This window comes from Anomalospiza imberbis, chromosome 28, assembly GCF_031753505.1.
Source record: "Anomalospiza imberbis isolate Cuckoo-Finch-1a 21T00152 chromosome 28, ASM3175350v1, whole genome shotgun sequence".
NCBI classification, from domain to species: Eukaryota; Metazoa; Chordata; class Aves; order Passeriformes; family Viduidae; genus Anomalospiza; species Anomalospiza imberbis.
The window spans coordinates 4,798,505-4,818,388 of NC_089708.1; the positions used below are offsets into that span (position 1 = coordinate 4,798,505).

The window sequence follows — 19,884 nt, forward strand, 5'->3', positions numbered from 1 at the left end:
CCAGAACATCACAGCTCGTGTGACTGGGCCCGTGAACTGGCAGCAGCCTCACCATGCAATGCCCAGCCATTGGGACTCTCAGGACAAAGTGCAATAGAGCCCCGATTTCTGCACAGGAAATCCCAAAGGGTGTTCAAGAGCAGGTCTTTGTGAGCATTCCTGGCCGAGCCACAGAGCCGGTGCTCTTTGGGGACTCCAAGAGAATCTGTCCCTTGCACAGCTCAAATATTCCGAAAGCAGCAATCCTTCAGAACCTGGATGGCTCTTAGTGACACCTCAACCATCCTGTAGGTCAGCCAAAGTCTTAGGTGTAAGCTCAAAAGGGTTTGTCTTTTCTTTTCCATCTCTCCAAGGACCCCAGGTGAATCTGGGATCATGCATTACCCTCGATGTCCTGAGAATTGTGGAGCTGAAGTACTGCAATGGCAATGGCAATTGGAACGGCAATATCCCGGTGAGAAAACCTAGACCTTACCTTTTCATATATCAAATGTTGGGGGCTTTGGTCTCAGAAGCTTTGGGGATGTCACTGTCACCCTTCAAAGGTGAAATGGCTTCTTTCCTCTGGCTTTTTAGTCTCAGCAGATTCCTGGTGACATCTTCAACAACACACAAGGCAGCATCTTCAACAACACCCAAGTGATCACTGGGGGCCAGTCCCAAATTGTGACCATCAACAGGCAATGGCGTGTGGCAGTCATTGAGCAAAGGAGCTACAGCGGGTCCTGGAAAACTGTCTGGAACTACAACACGGTGAGTGGCAGCAAGAGGGCTGCTTCAAAAAGCATATGAGGAGATTGGCTCCTGCTATAGCTGGCCCAGGGTCGAGGCTTGCTTCCTTATTATGATCATGTTGAGTACATAATTTCAAGTAGGAAATCCCAGCACGCATTCCTCTTTTAAGAAAGGGTTTTCTCCAATCTCAAGACTTGAAAAAATAAAGACCAAGTGCTCAATAATTTTATTTTACAGGGTGTCATTGCGACCAAAATCACGCAACAGAACACCTGCTACATTTCCATCATGAACAAAAATGAGATGCCCAGCTTCAATAACCTGGCCCACCTGGCAGAACAGAGCAGGGTAAGGTTCCCAAGGAGTAGCAGAGTCCTGACTCTGGAGTTCATTGATCTGTTTCTTCATGTCCTTTTTCCTTCTGGACAGAATGATGGTGACACAAGTGGCAGGATTTTCTTTCTCTCAACAGTAGTGGGGCTTGGGAATTCTTCCAAAGGATTGCTTTGCTGAAAGAGGAAAAGGGTTGCACATTCCCTTTCTAAGTTCTGCTTTCTCTAAGAACCTTGAGCTCTGCAGCTTGCTGAAAACACTTTCTCTCAGCAGCTCTTTGAGGGTCTAAATTCTCTTGGCATGCCAAGATCCTAATATCCTTCGCAGGCCTTTCAGTACCAAACTGCATTGGTCAGCTCAGAACTTTGCAGGGCTGCTGCTCTAGGCCACACTCCCTTTCCCTTTGGTGTGCAAGAGAGCCTCCCCCTATTCCTGCTGAGGCATAAGCTCTGCAGGAACCAGATCCCAGCTCTGATCTTGCTGAACGCTGTACTTTGTTCTTTAGAATCAGGTCGGTTTTGGAAGACCTACCAAGAAGATCACCTTTGTCACCAATGGACTGGTCAGCAATCTCCAGTCTTATGGATCAGATGTCTTCTCCATGTGCAGTGGACTCACCACCTACATGGCTTCTGAAGTTCATGGTGAGTGCAAGCAAAGCAATTCTGTCTCTAAGTGACCTGGCATTTGTTTCCCTTGGAGAATGACCAATGCACAATTGCTGCTCTTCCACCTTGAGTCAGACAGAAACCAAGGGCTGCAGTAGTTCTACAAAGGGTTCAACATCTTTGCAGATCAGGACAGGAACAGGGTGGGGTCACAGCCCCCATAAATGACCCAAAGCAAATCCTTAGAGGTCCCTCCCAGGAAGGTTAAGGAGACTGAATTTAGGGCCCAGAGTGTTTCAGCTCAAACAGAGCTCCCCTGTAATGCCTAGCCATGAAAAATTGTCACTCTAAGGACCGCTGTACTTCTGGTCAGATTTGACTGAAGATTGGAATGGCAGCCAAGGTCTTAGGCATTAGCTGATGGGGTTTTCTTTCTTCCTTTCTTGCTTCCCAAGGACTCCAAGTCGATCTGGGATCATGCATTACCCTCGATGTCCTGAGAGTCGTGGATCTGAAGTACTGCACGGGCAATGGCCCTGGACAAGTGAGAAATCCTTACACTTACATTTGTTTAACCAAATCAATTGCTTCAGAGCTGCTGCCCAAAGCCAACCCTGCTGCTATTCTTCCCTGGCGTCTCCTCTTCTGAGCGGTTCCTTCCTGAGCATGCAGATGCTGAAAGAGACAAAGGGTCAGCAAAGATTTCCATCCAAGATTATTGAGAATGGATTTACTCTGGCCAGTGCCCTCGCACCAGCCTCTAAGGGCACCAGATGGCAGCTGTCAGATGCAGCAATGTTTCACTGAATTCATGAAAAGAATTAATACAGACTTTGCCCAACACCACAGCCTTGATACAGGGTCCTATGGAAACGGCTGAGGGCAGTGCCTGTACTCCCCACTGGACAGCACTTCTTCCATTGTAGCAGGGATTTTGTGGAAAATTTGGGGACATCAATGTCTCCCTTCAAAGCTGACATGTCTTCTTTCCCTTGGCCTTTTAGTCTCAGCAGATTCCTGGTGGTGAGGGCAACACGCAAGTCATCATCGGTGGCCAGTCCCAAACTGTGACCATCAACAGGCAATGGCATGTGGCAATCATTGAGAAAAAGGCCGGCATTGGATCCTGGAAAACCATCTGGAACTACAACACGGTGAGTGGCAGGGAGTGGGAATGTTCACAAAGTGTATGAGGTGACTGGCTCCTGGTATAGCTGGCCCAGGGACGGGGCTTGTTTCCTTATTCTGACTGCATTGAGTGCACAGTTTCAAGGAGGAACTCTAGGAATTTGTTTCTGGTTTAATGAAGGTTTTTCTCCAATTCCAAAGCTTGAAAGACTCAAGTGCGATTTCTTAATGACTTTATTTCACAGGGTGTCATTGCAACCAAAGTCAAACAACAGAACACCTGCTACATTTCCATCATGAACAAAAATGAGATGCCCAGCTTCAATAACCTGGCCCACCTGGCAGAACAGAGCAGGGTAAGTTTCCCAAGGAGTAGCAGAGTCCTGCCTCTGGAGTTCATTGCCCCATTTCTTCACGTGCTTTTTCCTTCTGGACAGAACGATGTTGACACAAGTGGCAGGATTTTCTTTCTCTCAGCAGTAGTGGGGCTTGGGAATTCTTCCAAAGGATTGCTTTGTTGAAAGAGGAAAAGGGTTGCACATTCCCTTTCTAAGTTCTGCTTTCTCTAAGAACCTTGAGCTCTGCAGCTTGCTGAAAACACTTCTCTCAGCAGCTGTTTGAGGGCCTTAATTCTTTTGGCATGCCAAGATCTTAATATCCTTCGCAGGCCTTTCAGTACCAAACTGCATTGGTCAGCTCAGAACTTTGCAGGGCTGCTGCTCTAGGCCACACTCCCTTTCCCTTTGGTGTGCAAGAGAGCCTCCCCCTATTCCTGCTGAGGTATAAGCTCTGCAGGAACCAGATCCCAGCTTTGATCTTGCTGAATGCTGTACTTTGTTCTTTAGAACCAGATCGGTTTTGGAAGACCTACCAAGAAGATCACCTTTGTCACCAATGGACTGGTCAGCAACCTCCAGTCTTATGGATCAGATGTCTTCTCCATGTGCAGTGGACTCACCACCTACATGGCTTCTGAAGTTCATGGTGAGTGCAAGCAAAGCAATTCTGTCTCTTAAGTGACCTGGCATTTGTTTCCCTTGGAGAATGACCAATGCACAATTGCTGCTCTTCCACCTTGAGTCAGACAGAAACCAAGGGCTGCAGTAGTTGCACAAAGGGTTCAACATCTTTGCAGATCAGGACTGGAACAGGGTGGGGTCACAGCCCCCATAAATGACCCAAAGCAAATCCTTAGAGGTCCCTCCCAGGAAGGTTAAGGAGACTGAATTTAGGGCCCAGAGTGTTTCAGCTCAAACAGAGCTCCCCTGTAATGCCCAGCCATGAAAAATTGTCACTGTAAGGACCGCTGTACTTCTGGTCAGATTTGACTGAAGATTGGAATGGCAGCCAAGGTCTTAGGCATTAGCTGATGGGGTTTTCTTTCTTCCTTTCTTGCTTCCCAAGGACTCCAAGTCGATCTGGGATCATGCATTACCCTCGATGTCCTGAGAGTCGTGGATCTGAAGTACTGCACGGGCAATGGCCCTGGACAAGTGAGAAATCCTTACACTTACATTTGTTTAACCAAATCAATTGCTTCAGAGCTGCTGCCCAAATCCTACCCTGCTGCTATTCTTCCCTGGCGTCTCCTCTTCTGAGCGGTTCCTTCCTGAGCATGCAGATGCTGAAAGAGACAAAGGGTCAGCAAAGACTTCCATCCAAAATTATTGAGAATGGATTTACTCTGGCCAGTGCCCTTGCACCAGCCTCTAAGGGCACCAGATGGCAGCTGTCAGATGCAGCAATGATTCACTGAATCCATGAAAAGAATTCTTATGGCCCCTGCCAAACGCCAAAGCAATGATACAGAGTCCTTTGGAAACGGCTGAGGGCAGTGCCTGCACGCCCCAGGGGGCAGCACTTCTTCCATTGTAGCAGGGATTTTGTGGAAAATTTGGGGAGATCAATGGCTCCCTTCAAAGCTGACATGTCTTCTTTCCCTTGGCCTTTTAGTCTCAGCAGATTCCTGGTGGTGAGGGCAACACGCAAGTCATCATCGGTGGCCAGTCCCAAACTGTGACCATCAACAGGCAATGGCGTGTGGCAATCATTGAGAAAAAGGCTGGCATTGGATCCTGGAAAACCATCTGGAACTACAACACGGTGAGTGGCAGGGAGTGGGAATGTTCACAAAGTGTATGAGGTGACTGGCTCCTGGTATAGCTGGCCCAAGGACGGGGCTTGTTTCCTTATTCTGACTGCATTGAGTGCACAGTTTCAAGGAGGAACTCTAGGAATTTGTTTCTGGTTTAATGAAGGTTTTTCTCCAATTCCAAAGCTTGAAAGACTCAAGTGTGATTTCTTAATAACTTTATTTCACAGGGTGTCATTGCAACCAAAGTCAAACAACAGAACACCTGCTACATTTCCATCATGAACAAAAATGAGATGCCCAGCTTCAATAACCTGGCCCACCTGGCAGAACAGAGCAGGGTAAGTTTCCCAAGGAGCAGCAGAGTCCTGACCCTGCAGTTCATGTCCCCATCTCTTCACGTGATTTTTCCTTCTGGACAGGACGAGGTTGTCACAAGTGGCAGGAATTTCTTTCTCTCAACAGTTGTGGGGCTTGGGAATTTTATGTAGGAATGGTTTGCAGAATGAAAAAAGGCCCTGCACCATTCATTTCCTATTCTTTATATGAGGAGGTTGAGCTCTGCAGCTTGCTGGGCCAACCCTGCTGTGAGCAGCCCTTCAAGGGCCTTGATTCTCTTGGCATGCCAAGATCTGAAAGTCCCACACAGACTATTCCGTACCAAACTGCATTGGTCAGCTCAGAACTTGGCGTTTCAGATGCTCTTGACCAGACTCTCCTTTTCCTTTGGGGTGTGAGAGAACATCTCCCTGTTCAACAGCCTTTCCCCTAGGGAATATGCCTAGCAGGAACCAGATCCCAGCTCTGGTCTTGCTGAATGCTGTACTTTGTTCTTTAGAATCAGGTCGGTTTTGGAAGACCTACCAAGAAGATCACCTTTGTCACCAATGGACTGGTCAGCAACCTCCAGTCTTATGGATCAGATGTCTTCTCCATGTGCAGTGGACTCACCACCTACATGGCTTCTGAAGTTCATGGTGAGTGCAAGCAAAGCAATTCTGTCTCTAAGTGACCTGGCATTTGTTTCCCTTGGAGAATGACCAATGCACAATTGCTGCTCTTCCACCTTGAGTCAGACAGAAACCAAGGGCTGCAGCAGTTCTACAAAGGGTTCAACATCTTTGCAGATCAGGACAGGAACAGGGTGGGGTCACAGCCCCCATAAATGACCCAAAGCAAATCCTTAGAGGTCCCTCCCAGGAAGGTTAAGGAGACTGAATTTAGGGCCCAGAGTGTTTCAGCTCAAACAGAGCTCCCCTGTAATGCCTAGCCATGAAAAATTGTCACTCTAAGGACCGCTGTACTTCTGGTCAGATTTGACTGAAGATTGGAATGGCAGCCAAGGTCTTAGGCATTAGCTGATGGGGTTTTCTTTCTTCCTTTCTTGCTTTCCAAGGACTCCAAGTCGATCTGGGATCATGCATTACCCTCGATGTCCTGAGAGTCGTGGATCTGAAGTACTGCACGGGCAATGGCCCTGGACAAGTGAGAAATCCTTACACTTACATTTGTTTAACCAAATCAATTGCTTCAGAGCTGCTGCCCAAATCCTACCCTGCTGCTATTCTTCCCTGGCGTCTCCTCTTCTGAGCGGTTCCTTCCTGAGCGTGCAGATGCTGAAAGAGACAAAGGGTCAGCAAAGATTTCCATCCAAGATTATTGAGAATGGATTTACTCTGGCCAGTGCCCCTGCATCAATCTCTAAAGGCACCAGATGGCAGCTGTCAGAGGCAGCAGGCATTCAATGAATCCATGAAAAGAATTCTTATGGCCCCTGCCAAACGCCAAAGCCTTGATACAGAGTCCTTTGGAAACGGCTGAGGGCAGTGCCTGCACGCCCCAGGGGGCAGCACTTCTTCCATTGAAGCAGGGATTTTGTGGAAAATTTGGGGACATCAATGTCTCCCTTCAAAGCTGACATGTCTTCTTTCCCTTGGCCTTTTAGTCTCAGCAGATTCCTGGTGGTGAGGGCAACACGCAAGTCATCATCGGTGGCCAGTCCCAAATTGTGACCATCAACAGGCAATGGCGTGTGGCAATCATTGAGAAAAAGGCCGGCATTGGATCCTGGAAAACCATCTGGAACTACAACACGGTGAGTGGCAGGGAGTGGGAATGTTCACAAAGTGTATGAGGTGACTGGCTCCTGGTATAGCTGGCCCAAGGACGGGGCTTGTTTCCTTATTCTGACTGCATTGAGTGCACAGTTTCAAGGAGGAACTCTAGGAATTTGTTTCTGGTTTAATGAAGGTTTTTCTCCAATTCCAAAGCTTGAAAGACTCAAGTGCGATTTCTTAATGACTTTATTTCACAGGGTGTCATTGCAACCAAAGTCAAACAACAGAACACCTGCTACATTTCCATCATGAACAAAAATGAGATGCCCAGCTTCAATAACCTGGCCCACCTGGCAGAACAGAGCAGGGTAAGGTTCCCAAGGAGCAGCAGAGTCCTGATCCTGCAGTTCATGTCCCCATCTCTTCACGTGATTTTTCCTTCTGGACAGGACGATGTTGACACAAGTGGCAGGAATTTCTTTCTCTCAACAGTTGTGGGGCTTGGGAATTTTATGTAGGAATGGTTTGCAGAATGAAAAAAGGCCCTGCACCATTCATTTCCTATTCTTTATATGAGGATGTTGAGCTCTGCAGCTTGCTGGGCCAACCCTGCTGTGAGCAGCCCTTCAAGGGCCATAATTCTCTTGGCATGCCAAGATCTGAAAGTCCCACACAGACTATTCCGTACCAAACTGCATTGGTCAGCTCAGAACTTGGCGTTGCAGATGCTCTTGGCCAGACTCTCCTTTTCCTTTGGGGCGTGAGAGAGCATCTCCCTATTCCACAGCCATTCCCCTACAGAATATGCCTAGCAGGAACCAGATCCCAGCTCTGGTCTTGCTGAATGCTGTACTTTGTTCTTTAGAATCAGGTCGGTTTTGGAAGACCTACCAAGAAGATCACCTTTGTCACCAATGGACTGGTCAGCAACCTCCAGTCTTATGGATCAGATGTCTTCTCCATGTGCAGTGGACTCACCACCTACATGGCTTCTGAAGTTCATGGTGAGCGCAAGCAAAGCAATTCTGTCTCTTAAGTGACCTGGCATTTATTTCCCTTGGAGAATGACCAATGCACAATTGGCGCTCTTCCACCTTGAGTCAGACAGAAACCAAGGGCTGCAGTAGTTGCACAAAGGGTTCAACATCTTTGCAGATCAGGACTGGAACAGGGTGGGGTCACAGCCCCCATAAATGACCCAAAGCAAATCCTTAGAGGTCCCTCCCAGGAAGGTTAAGGAGACTGAATTTAGGGCCCAGAGTGTTTCAGCTCAAACAGAGCTCCCCTGTAATGCCTAGCCATGAAAAATTGTCACTCTAAGGACCGCTGTACTTCTGGTCAGATTTGACTGAAGATTGGAATGGCAGCCAAGGTCTTAGGCATTAGCTGATGGGGTTTTCTTTCTTCCTTTCTTGCTTCCCAAGGACTCCAAGTCGATCTGGGATCATGCATTACCCTTGATGTCCTGAGAGTCGTGGATCTGAAGTACTGCACTGGCAATGGCCCTGGACAAGTGAGAAATCCTTACACTTACATTTGTTTAACCAAATCAAGTGCTTCAGAGCTGCTGCCCAAATCCTACCCTGCTGCTATTCTTCCCTGGCGTCTCCTCTTCTAAGCGGTTCCTTCCTGAGCGTGCAGATGCTGAAAGAGACAAAGGGTCAGCAAAGACTTCCATCCAAAATTATTGAGAATGGATTTACTGTGGCCAGTGCCCCTGCATCAATCTCTAAAGGCACCAGATGGCAGCTGTCAGAGGCAGCAGTGATTCACTGAATCCATGAAAAGAATTCTTATGGCCCCGGCCAAACGCCAAAGCCTTGATACAGAGTCCTTTGGAAACAGCTGAGGGCAGTGCCTGCACGCCCCAGGGGGCAGCACTTCTTCCATTGTAGCAGGGATTTTGTGGAAAATTTGGGGACATCAATGTCTCCCTTCAAAGCTGACATGTCTTCTTTCCCTTGGCCTTTTAGTCTCAGCAGATTCCTGGTGGTGAGGGCAACACGCAAGTCATCATCGGTGGCCAGTCCCAAACTGTGACCATCAACAGGCAATGGCGTGTGGCAATCATTGAGAAAAAGGCCGGCATTGGATCCTGGAAAACCATCTGGAACTACAACACGGTGAGTGGCAGGGAGTGGGAATGTTCACAAAGTGTATGAGGTGACTGGCTCCTGGTATAGCTGGCCCAAGGACGGGGCTTGTTTCCTTATTCTGACTGCATTGAGTGCACAGTTTCAAGGAGGAACTCTAGGAATTTGTTTCTGGTTTAATGAAGGTTTTTCTCCAATTCCAAAGCTTGAAAGACTCAAGTGCGATTTCTTAATGACTTTATTTCACAGGGTGTCATTGCAACCAAAGTCAAACAACAGAACACCTGCTACATTTCCATCATGAACAAAAATGAGATGCCCAGCTTCAATAACCTGGCCCACCTGGCAGAACAGAGCAGGGTAAGTTTCCCAAGGAGCAGCAGAGTCCTGACCCTGCAGTTCATTGCCCCATTTCTTCATGTGCTTTTTCCTTCTGGACAGGACAAGGTTGTCACAAGTGGCAGGAATTTCTTTCTCTCAACAGTTGTGGGGCTTGGGAATTTTACATAGGAATGGTTTGCAGAAGGAAAAAGGCCCTGCACCATTCCTTGCCGCCTCTTCCCTTTCTCTGAGGATGTTGAGTTCTGCAGCTTGCTGGGCCAACCATGTTGTGAGCAGCCCTTCAAGGGCCTTGATTCTCTTGGCATGCCAAGATCTGAATGTCCCACACAGACTATTCCGTACCAAACTGCATTGGTCAGCTCAGAACTTGGCGTTGCAGATGCCCTTGGCCAGACTCTCCTTTTCCTTTGGGGTGTGAGAGAGCATCTCCCTATTCCACAGCCTTTCCCCTACGGAATATGCCTAGCAGGATAATCTGGCTGAATGCTGTACTTTGTTCTTTAGAATCAGGTCGGTTTTGGAAGACCTACCAAGAAGATCACCTTTGTCACCAATGGACTGGTCAGCAACCTCCAGTCTTATGGATCAGATGTCTTCTCCATGTGCAGTGGACTCACCACCTACATGGCTTCTGAAGTTCATGGTGAGTGCAAGCAAAGCAATTCTGTCTCTAAGTGACCTGGCATTTGTTTCCCTTGGAGAATGACCAATGCACAATTGCTGCTCTTCCACCTTGAGCTGCACAAAAACCAAGGGCTGCAGTAGTTCCACAAAGGGTTCAACATCTTTGCAGATCAGGACTGGAACAGGGTGTGGTCACAGCCCCCATAAATGACCCAAAGCAAATCCTTAGAGCTCCATTCCACGAGGCTCAGTGAGACTTAATTTTGGTCCCAGAGTGTTTCAGCTCAAACAGAGCTCCCCTGTAATGCCTAGCCATGAAAAATTGTCACTCTAAGGACTGCTGTCCTTCAGTTCAGAGCTGACTGATAATTGGAATTGCAGCCAAGGTCTTAGACATTAGTTGATGGGATTTTGTTTCTTCCTTTCTTGCTTCCCAAGGACTCCAAGTCGATCTGGGATCATGCATTACCCTCGATGTCCTGCGAGTCGTGGATCTGAAGTACTGCACTGGCAATGGCAGTGGACAAGTGAGAAATCCGTACCCCTTACTTTTGAGTACCCAAACTGGGGCTCTTCAGAGCTGCTGCCCAAAGCCAACCCTGCTGCCCTTCTTGCCTGGCATCTCCTCTTCTGAGTGGTTCCTTCCTGAGCGTGCAGATGCTGATAAAAAGCAATGGGGAAGCAAAGGCTTGCATCCAAGCCCTTGAGTGTGCATTAAGTGTGGCCAGTCCTCTTGCAGCCATCATTTGTTAAAGCAACCAGATGACAGCTGTCAGATGCAGCAGTGATTCACTGAATCCATGAAAAGAATTCTTATGGCCTCTGACTGCTGCCAGATTCTGGGTCCTTTGGAAAAGGCTGAGGGCAGGGCTGGCAGTGCCTGCAGGGCAGCACTATTTCCATTGCAGCAGGGATTTTCTGGAAAATTTGGGGACATCAATGTCTCCCTTCAAAGCTGACATGTCTTCTTTCCCTTGACCTTTTAGTCTCAGCAGATTCCTGGTGGTGAGGGCAACACGCAAGTCATCATCGGTGGCCAGTCCCAAACTGTGACCATCAACAGGCAATGGCATGTGGCAATCATTGAGAAAAAGGCCGGCATTGGATCCTGGAAAACCATCTGGAACTACAACACGGTGAGTGGCAGGGAGTGGGAATGTTCACAAAGTGTATGAGGTGGCTGGCTCCTGGTATAGCTGGCCCAAGGACGGGGCTTGCTTCCTTATTCTGACTGCATTGAGTGCACAGTTTCAAGGAGGAACTCTAGGAATTTGTTTCTGGTTTAATGAAGGTTTTTCTCCAATTCCAAAGCTTGAAAGACTCAAGTGTGATTTCTTAATGACTTTATTTCACAGGGTGTCATTGCAACCAAAGTCAAACAACAGAACACCTGCTACATTTCCATCATGAACAAAAATGAGATGCCCAGCTTCAATAACCTGGCCCACCTGGCAGAACAGAGCAGGGTAAGTTTCCCAAGGAGTAGCAGAGTCCTGCCTCTGGAGTTCATTGATCTGTTTCTTCATGTCCTTTTTCCTTCTGGACAGAACGATGTTGACACAAGTGGCAGGATTTTCTTTCTCTCAGCAGTAGTGGGGCTTGGGAATTCTTCCAAAGGATTGCTTTGCTGAAAGAGGAAAAGGGTTGCACATTCCCTTTCTAAGTTCTGCTTTCTCTAAGAACATTGAGCTCTGCAGCTTGCTGAAAACACTTTCTCTCAGCAGCTCTTTGAGGGTCTAAATTCTCTTGGCATGCCAAGATCTTAATACCCTTCGCAGGCCTTTCAGTACCAAACTGCATTGGTCAGCTCAGAACTTTGCAGGGCTGCTGCTCTAGGCCAAACTCCCTTTCCTTTGGTGTGCAAGAGAGCCTCCCCCTATTCCTGCTGGGGTATAAGCTCTGCAGGAACCAGAGCCCAGCTCTGATCTTGCTGAATGCTGTACTTTGTTCTTTAGAATCAGGTCGGTTTTGGAAGACCTACCAAGAAGATCACCTTTGTCACCAATGGACTGGTCAGCAACCTCCAGTCTTATGGATCAGATGTCTTCTCCATGTGCAGTGGACTCACCACCTACATGGCTTCTGAAGTTCATGGTGAGTGCAAGCAAAACAATTCTGTCTCTAAGTGACCTGGCATTTGTTTCCCTTGGAGAATGACCAATGCACAATTGCTGCCCTTCCACCTTGAGCTGCACAATAACCAAAGGCTGCAGTAGTTGCACAAAGGGTTCAACATCTTTGCAGATCAGGACTGGAACAGGATGGGGTCACAACCCCCATAAATGACCCAAAGCCAACCCTTAGAGGTCCCTCCCAGGAAGGTTAAGGAGGCTGAATTTAGGGCCGACACAGTTTCAGCTCAAACTGAGCTCTCCTGTAATTCCCCGTCAAGAAAAAGGGTTACTCTAAGGACTGCTGTCCTTCAGTTCAGAGCTGACTGATATTGGAATTGCAGCTAAGGTCTTAGGCATTAGCTGATGGGGTTTTCTGTCTTCCTTTCTTGCTTCCCAAGGACTCCAAGTCGATCTGGGATCATGCATTACCCTCGATGTCCTGAGAGTCGTGGATCTGAAGTACTGCACTGGCAATGGCCCTGGACAAGTGAGAAATCCTTACACTTACATTTGTTTAACCAAATCAATTGCTTCAGAGCTGCTGCCCAAAGCCAACCCTGCTGCCCTTCTTGCTTGGGATCTCCTCTTTTGAGTGGTTCCTTCCTGAGCATGCAGATGCTGAAAGAGACAAAGGGTCAGCAAAGATTTCCATCCAAGACTATTGAGAATGGATTTACTCTGGCCAGTGCCCTTGCATCAATCTCTAAAGGCACCAGATGACAGCTGTCAGATGCAGCAATGTTTCACTGAATTCATGAAAAGAATTAATACAGACTTTGCCCAACACCACAGCCTTGATACACAGTCCTTTGGAAACGGCTGAGGGCAGTGCCTGCACGCCCCAGGGGGCAGCACTTCTTCCATTGTAGCAGGGATTTTGTGGAAAATTTGGGGACATCAGTGTCTCCCTTCAAAGCTGACATGTCTTCTTTCCCTTGGCCTTTTAGTCTCAGCAGATTCCTGGTGGTGAGGGCAACACGCAAGTCATCATCGGTGGCCAGTCCCAAACTGTGACCATCAACAGGCAATGGCATGTGGCAATCATTGAGAAAAAGGCCGGCATTGGATCCTGGAAAACCATCTGGAACTACAACACGGTGAGTGGCAGGGAGTGGGATAGTTCACAAAGTGTATGAGGTGACTGGCTCCTGGTATAGCTGGCCCAGGGACGGGGCTTGTTTCCTTATTCTGACTGCATTGAGTGCACAGTTTCAAGGAGGAACTCTAGGAATTTGTTTCTGGTTTAATGAAGGTTTTTCTCCAATTCCAAAGCTTGAAAGACTCAAGTGTGATTTCTTAATGACTTTATTTCACAGGGTGTCATTGCAACCAAAGTCAAACAACAGAACACCTGCTACATTTCCATCATGAACAAAAATGAGATGCCCAGCTTCAATAACCTGGCCCACCTGGCAGAACAGAGCAGGGTAAGTTTCCCAAGGAGTAGCAGAGTCCTGCCTCTGGAGTTCATTGATCTGTTTCTTCATGTCCTTTTTCCTTCTGGACAGGACGAGGTTGTCATAAGTGGCAGGAATTTCTTTCTCTCAACAGTAGTGGGGCTTGGGAATTTTACGTAGGAATGGTTTGCAGAATGAAAAAAGGCCCTGCACCATTCATTTCCTATTCTTTATATGAGGAGGTTGAGCTCTGCAGCTTGCTGGGCCAACCCTGCTGTGAGCAGCCCTTCAAGGGCCTTGATTCTCTTGGCATGCCAAGATCTGAAAGTCCCACACAGACTATTCCGTACCAAACTGCATTGGTCAGCTCAGAACTTGGCGTAGCAGATGCCCTTGGCCAGACTCTCCTTTTCCTTTGGGGTGTGAGAGAGCATCTCCCTATTCCACAGCCTTTCCCCTACGGAATATGCCTAGCAGGATAATCTGGCTGAATGCTGTACTTTGTTCTTTAGAATCAGGTCGGTTTTGGAAGACCTACCAAGAAGATCACCTTTGTCACCAATGGACTGGTCAGCAACCTCCAGTCTTATGGATCAGATGTCTTCTCCATGTGCAGTGGACTCACCACCTACATGGCTTCTGAAGTTCATGGTGAGTGCAAGCAAAGCAATTCTGTCTCTAAGTGACCTGGCATTTGTTTCCCTTGGAGAATGACCAATGCACAATTGCTGCCCTTCCACCTTGAGCTGCACAAAAACCAAGGGCTGCAGTAGTTGCACAAAGGGTTCAACATCTTTGCAGATCAGGACTGGAACAGGGTGGGGTCACAACCCCCATAAATGACCCAAAGCCAACCCTTAGAGGTCCCTCCCAGGAAGGTTAAGGAGGCTGAATTTAGGGCCGACACAGTTTCAGCTCAAACTGAGCTCTCCTGTAATTCCCCGTCAAGAAAAAGGGTTACTCTAAGGACTGCTGTCCTTCAGTTCAGAGCTGACTGATATTGGAATTGCAGCCAAGGTCTTAGGCATTAGCTGATGGGGTTTTCTGTCTTCCTTTCTTGCTTCCCAAGGACTCCAAGTCGATCTGGGATCATGCATTACCCTCGATGTCCTGAGAGTCGTGGATCTGAAGTACTGCACTGGCAATGGCCCTGAACAAGTGAGAAAACCTTACCCTTGCCTTTGATTAACCAAATAGGGGGGCAACCCAAGCTGCTGCCCAAAGCCAACCCTGCTGCCCTTGTTGCCTGGCATCTCTTGATTTGAGTGGTTCCTTCCTGAGCGTGCAGATGCTGAAAGAGACAATGGGTCAGCGAAGATTTCCATCCAAAACTATTGAGAATGGATTTACTCTGGCCAGTGCCCTTGCAGTCATCAACCTCTAAAGGCACCAGATGGCAGCTATTAGATGCGGCAATGTTTCACTGAATCCATGAAAAGAATTATTACATACTTTGCCCAACACCACAGCCTTGATTCTGGGTCCTCTGGAAAAGACTGAGGGCAGTGCCTGTACTCCTCAGTGGACAGCACTTCTTCCATTGCAGCAGGGATTTTGTGGAAATTTTGGGGACATCACTGTCTCCCTTCAAAGGTGAAACGTCTTCTTTCCCTTGGCTTTTTAGTCTCAGCAGATTCCTGGCGACATCTTCAACAACACGCAAGGCAGCATCTTCAACAACACCCAAGTGATCATTGGGGGCCAGTCCCAAATTGTGACCATCAACAGGCAATGGCGTGTGGCAATCATTGAGCAAAGGAGCTACAGCGGGTCCTGGAAAACTGTCTGGAACTACAACACGGTGAGTGGCAGCGAGAGGGCTGCTTCAAAAACATCCAAGTAGTCTAGCTGCTTACACAGCTGGCCCAGGGACAGAGATTGTTTCTTTATTCTGAAGTTTTGGAGTTCATGATGCAGGGTAAGACTCTCAGCAATTTTATGGTTTCCATCCTGACTTTATCTCAAAATTAACAGTTGGAAAAAACGGAATTGTGAGTGCAGAATAATTTCATTTCACAGGGTGTCATTGCAACCAAAGTCACGCAACAGAACACCTGCTACATTTCCATCATGAACAGAAGCGAGATGCCCCGCTTTGATAACCTGGCTCACCTGGCAGAAGAGAGCAGGGTAAGGTTCCAAAGTTGTAGCAGATTCATGATCCTGGAGATTATTCGGCCATATCTTCATGTGATTATATCTTCAGGAGGGGACAATGTTGTCACAAGTGGCAGTATTTTCTTTCTCTCAAGAGTAGTTGGGCTTGGAAATTTTTCAGAGGAATGGTTTGCCAAAAGAGGAAAAGGGACACCATTACCTTCCTCAGCTTCACATTGTCTGAGAACCTGCAGCTTGCTGGGCAAACCCTTGCCCTGTGGAGCAAGGAGCCCTTCAATCATTGATTCTTTTGACATGTCAAGATCTGAAAGTCCTACACAGACTATTCAGTACCAAACTGCATTGATCAGCTCAGAACTTGGTGTTTCAGATGCTCTTGGCCAGACTCTCCTTTTCCTTTGTGGTGTGAGAGAGCATCTCCCAATTCCACAGCCTTTCCCCTACGGAATATTCCTAGCAGGAACCAGCTCCTGACACTAATCTTGCTGATTGCTGTAATTTATTCTTTGGAATCAGATTGGTTTTGGAAGACCTACCAAGAAGATCACCTTTGTTGCCAGTGCATTGGTCAGCAACCTCCAGTCTTATGGATCAGATGTTTTCTCCATGTGCAGTGGACTCACCACCTACATGGCTTATGAAGTTCATGGTGAGTGCAAGCAAAGCAATTCTGTCTCTAAGTGACCTGGCATTTGTTTCCCTTGGAGAATGACCATTGCACAAATGCTCCTCTTCCACCTTGAGTCAGACAGAAACCAAGGGCTGCAGTAGTTGCACAAAGGGTTCAACATCTTTGCAGATCAGGACTGGAACAGGGTGGGGTCACAGTCCCCATAAATTATCCAAACCAAACCTTACAGTTCCTTTCCAGTGATCTTAATTAGTCTGGGCCCATGGACCGGCAGCAGCCTCACCATGCAATGCCCAGCCATTGGGACTCTCAGGACAAAGTGCAATAGAGCCCCGATTTCTGCACAGGAAATCCCAAAGGGTGTTCAAGAGCAGGTCTTTGTGAGCATTCCTGGCCGAGCCACAGAGCCGGTGCTCTTTGGGGACTCCAAGAGAATCTGTCCCTTGCACAGCTCAAACATTCCCCCAGCAGCTATTCTTCAGAACCTGTCTGGCTCTGAGCAACACCACCACCCTCCTGTAGAAGGTCAGCCAAGTCTTAGGCATCAGCTCAAGGGGTTTTGTCTTTTCCAGGTTTCCAAGGACCCCAGGTGAATCTTGGATCATGCATTACCATCGATGTTCTGAGAGTCGTGGATCTGAAGTACTGCACTGGTAATTTCCATGGCAACGGACAGGTGAGAAAACCTCAGTCCCTTAGAATTTTTAAACCATTTTGGGGGGCTCAAAGCTGCTGCCCAAAGCCAACCCTGATGCCCTTCTTGCCTGACATCTCCTCTTTTGAAAGGTTCCACCTGAGGGTGCAGATGCTGAACTAGAAATGGGTCATTAGAAGTTTCTGTTCAGGGCCTTAAGCGTGGATTTACTCTGGCCAGTGAGCTAGCGTGCATCAACCTCTAAAGGCCGCAGATGACAGCTGTCAGATGCAGCAATGATTCACTGAATCCATGAAAAGAATTCTTATGGCCACTGCCCACTGCCACTGCCTTGATTCTGGGTCCTTTGGAAAAGGCTGAGGGCAGGGCAGGCACTCCCTGGTGGGCAGCACTTCTTCCATTGCAGCAGGGATTTTTCAGAAGCCTTGGGGACATCACTGTCTCCCTGCAAAGGCTAAATATCTGCTTTCCCTTGGCTTTTCAGTCTCAGCAGACGGGTAACAACTGCCATTTCTCTGGTGCGTGTGTTTACCAAAACATGACCCTCAGTAGCCAAACACGTGAGGTGATTATCGAGCAAAGGAGCGAGCAGCTCTCATGGAAAACCATCTGGAACTACAACACGGTGAGTGGCAGGGAGGGGGCTCCTTCAAAAAGTTTACTGGGAGACTGGCTCTTGGCACAGCTGACCCAGGGACAGGGCATGTTTCTATATTCTCACTGTCCTGAGTCCAAGATTAGGGGCAGAACCTCTCAGCATTTCTTACTCTTGTTAGTCAAGAGTCTATCCCGTCTTTTTGGGTGGAAAACCAAACTGCAAGTGCTCAATAACTCTTTTTACAGGGCATCATTGCAACCAAAGTGGTGCAAGAGAGAACGTGCTACATTTCCACCATGAACAGAAATGAGATGCCCACCTTTGATGCCCTCGTCCGATATGCTTCAGAGAGCAGGGTAAGATTCAAAGTCAGCAGTTGCTTGGAATATTGTACTTTATTTGAAATTCCTTTTTATGCCTGAAACACTGCTGTTTTCAAAACCCTCTTAACCAATTGGTAAATTAAAAGCCATTTTAATGGTTATTTTCATGGATATTTTCAGTGATGTTTTTCAGGTACATCTTTTGAAGGCTTTGAAAAATTACAATATCCTCATTTAGATGCCTTTAGTGCAGGTTCATCATGTTGAGTTCAAGTCCCAGATTAGATAGATAATTTTTAGAGTGATTTAAATAATTGTTTCAATTGACTTTTTATACTACCTTAGTAACCAAGACTTTAGATTCTTTGCTACGTATGTTTCATAAAGTCTCATTCTCAAATTATAGAAAAATATTTTTTCTTCAGAAGATCTAATTGAGGAAGAACAAATAATTGTATAGAAAAATATTTTAGTAAGTTTCAAACATTTTGAAGAAAATTATGCACAATGTTTCTTTAGTTCAGCCATCCACATTAGCACAGACATTATAAAAATCATCTCAGCATTCAGCATATTCACCTTTGCTAAACACTGGCTTCCACTGAAGTCTGAGAACTGAGTCTGTAAAAAAACCACACTTTCAATAGCAGGAAGACCAGTAGGGCAGAAGGGAATCAGGAGGAGACTTCTCCTGCCAGCCGCAGCCCGAGTGCCCCTGAGGGGCGAGGGCAGCGACTGAGCAAGTGCCTTGGAAGGAGCTCTGGCTCCACAGAGCGGCTGCACTCCTCTACTCCTCTTCAGCACTTCCCCTCAGGCTCCTGCACCTTGACTCCCTTAGAACCACCTGTCTTTGGAGCTGCCTTCAGGGCTAGCTAGTGGGCGCACAGTCCCCAGGGACTGAAAGGCTTTTCTAAAGGCAGTTGGGACTCCAACACCCAGCCCCGAGTCATCCTTCCAGAGTGAGGAATAGCCCTTGGAGGAACCAGCTCCTGGCACTGATCTTGCTGACCGCTGGTATTTTTTCTTTAGAACCAGGTTGGTCTTGGAAGACCTACCAAGAAGATCACTTTTGTCACCAATGGACTGGTCAGCAATCTCCAGTCTTATGGATCAGATGTTTTCTCCATGTGCAGTGGACTCACCACCTACATGGCTTCTGAAGTTCATGGTGAGTGCAAGCAAAGCAATTCTGTCTCTAAGTGACCTGGCATTTGTTTCCCTTGGGAATTAACAATGCACAATTTCTGCTCTTCCACCTTGAGACTGACACAGAGTAAGCAACAAACACACATCCTTGTAGGAGAGCAGCTGCTGCTTTGGAGATGTGTATAAATCTACTGAGTCGGTGTCAGTTTCTTAATCACAGAGGTTCTTGTATTGACGTCAAAAACTATATTCTTTTGAAATATATTCAAGTAATTCTTTTACTCAGAGGAGTTAATCCTGAGGCACCATCAAAGTATTCCGAGGCTCTCTCCAAGCTGATGGTCTCAAACTCTCTTTTGGAAAACTCTCTGCAGCTCAGACTCCAGCTGTTGCATTCTGGCTTAGCAGTAGTTCCACGTACTCACTGCTTGCTTTGCTTTAAGCTTGCTTTGGCAGCTGAAAGGGCTCAATGTGATTGAAAAGGCAAGTTTGCCTTTTCAATGCCAGGTTTAAGGGCTGTCAGTGAATGCACAGAGCACTTAACAGCCTCTAAGCCAGTGCCTCTTTTTCTTTTTTTCCTTTTATTTTTCCTTTTTTTGATGTTGTTTGTATAGGACCCCAGCAGAATCAGGGATCATGTATCTCACTTGATGTTCTCAAACTTGTGGACCTGAATTATTGTGGTGGCAATATCAAGGCCTGAAAACCTTATCTTTCTTCAATCAAGAACAGAGGATCCGAGCTGCTGCCCAAGGCAAACCCTGATGCAATTCTTCCCTCACAACTCCTTTTAGAGATGGTCTTGGGGATTTAGATGCTGATACAGATAACTGGTGGCCACATCTTTCAAATAAAGTCCTTCATTATGTATTAACTCCAGCCTGTTTGTT

At 47.3% G+C, this 19,884-nt stretch overlaps 3 protein-coding genes across 5 annotated transcripts in view; all 3 read left to right on the top strand.

Annotated features, from left to right (window-relative positions):
- The window catches only part of LOC137463282 (gastrokine-1-like), a 64,947-nt gene extending 45,079 nt beyond the window's left edge, over window positions 1-19,868 (top strand). The window contains exons 1-6 of one of the 2 annotated variants that reach the window (XM_068174380.1): window positions 16,147-16,290; window positions 16,845-16,948; window positions 17,412-17,552; window positions 17,771-17,881; window positions 18,878-19,016; window positions 19,609-19,868. In XM_068174380.1, the coding sequence (XP_068030481.1) occupies window positions 16,248-16,290; window positions 16,845-16,948; window positions 17,412-17,552; window positions 17,771-17,881; window positions 18,878-19,016; window positions 19,609-19,697 (627 nt within the window). In that variant the 5' untranslated portion in view covers window positions 16,147-16,247 and the 3' untranslated portion in view covers window positions 19,698-19,868. Of the gene's footprint in view, window positions 1-16,146; window positions 16,291-16,844; window positions 16,949-17,411; window positions 17,553-17,770; window positions 17,882-18,877; window positions 19,017-19,608 lie in introns of those variants that run through there. The other variant, XM_068174379.1, reaches the window with a different exon arrangement.
- LOC137463284 (gastrokine-1-like) overlaps window positions 1-19,884 on the top strand; it is a 33,843-nt gene that overhangs the window by 8,727 nt on the left and 5,232 nt on the right. The window lies entirely within an intron of this gene.
- On the top strand, window positions 1,024-16,115 carry LOC137463255 (uncharacterized). The gene is made up of 30 exons (XM_068174349.1): window positions 1,024-1,083; window positions 1,574-1,712; window positions 2,132-2,220; window positions 2,681-2,830; window positions 3,050-3,160; window positions 3,650-3,788; window positions 4,209-4,297; window positions 4,758-4,907; window positions 5,127-5,237; window positions 5,735-5,873; window positions 6,293-6,381; window positions 6,842-6,991; window positions 7,211-7,321; window positions 7,819-7,957; window positions 8,378-8,466; window positions 8,927-9,076; window positions 9,296-9,406; window positions 9,893-10,031; window positions 10,451-10,539; window positions 10,999-11,148; window positions 11,368-11,478; window positions 11,968-12,106; window positions 12,525-12,613; window positions 13,074-13,223; window positions 13,443-13,553; window positions 14,036-14,174; window positions 14,593-14,681; window positions 15,148-15,324; window positions 15,543-15,653; window positions 16,074-16,115. Exons 1-30 carry the CDS (start codon window positions 1,024-1,026, stop codon window positions 16,113-16,115), a joined length of 3,552 nt encoding a protein of 1,183 aa, XP_068030450.1.

Bases quoted from the DNA above. Each gene is read 5' to 3' on its own strand.
- LOC137463255 (XM_068174349.1), top strand. From the start codon at position 1,024: ATGAACAAAAATGAGATGCCCAGCTTCAATAACCTGGCCCACCTGGCA. The intron at 9,407-9,892 runs GTAAGTTTCCCA...TTTGTTCTTTAG, and splicing joins ACCTGGCAGAACAGAGCAGG to AATCAGGTCGGTTTTGGAAG. The intron at 14,175-14,592 runs GTGAGTGCAAGC...TTGCTTCCCAAG, and splicing joins CATGGCTTCTGAAGTTCATG to GACTCCAAGTCGATCTGGGA.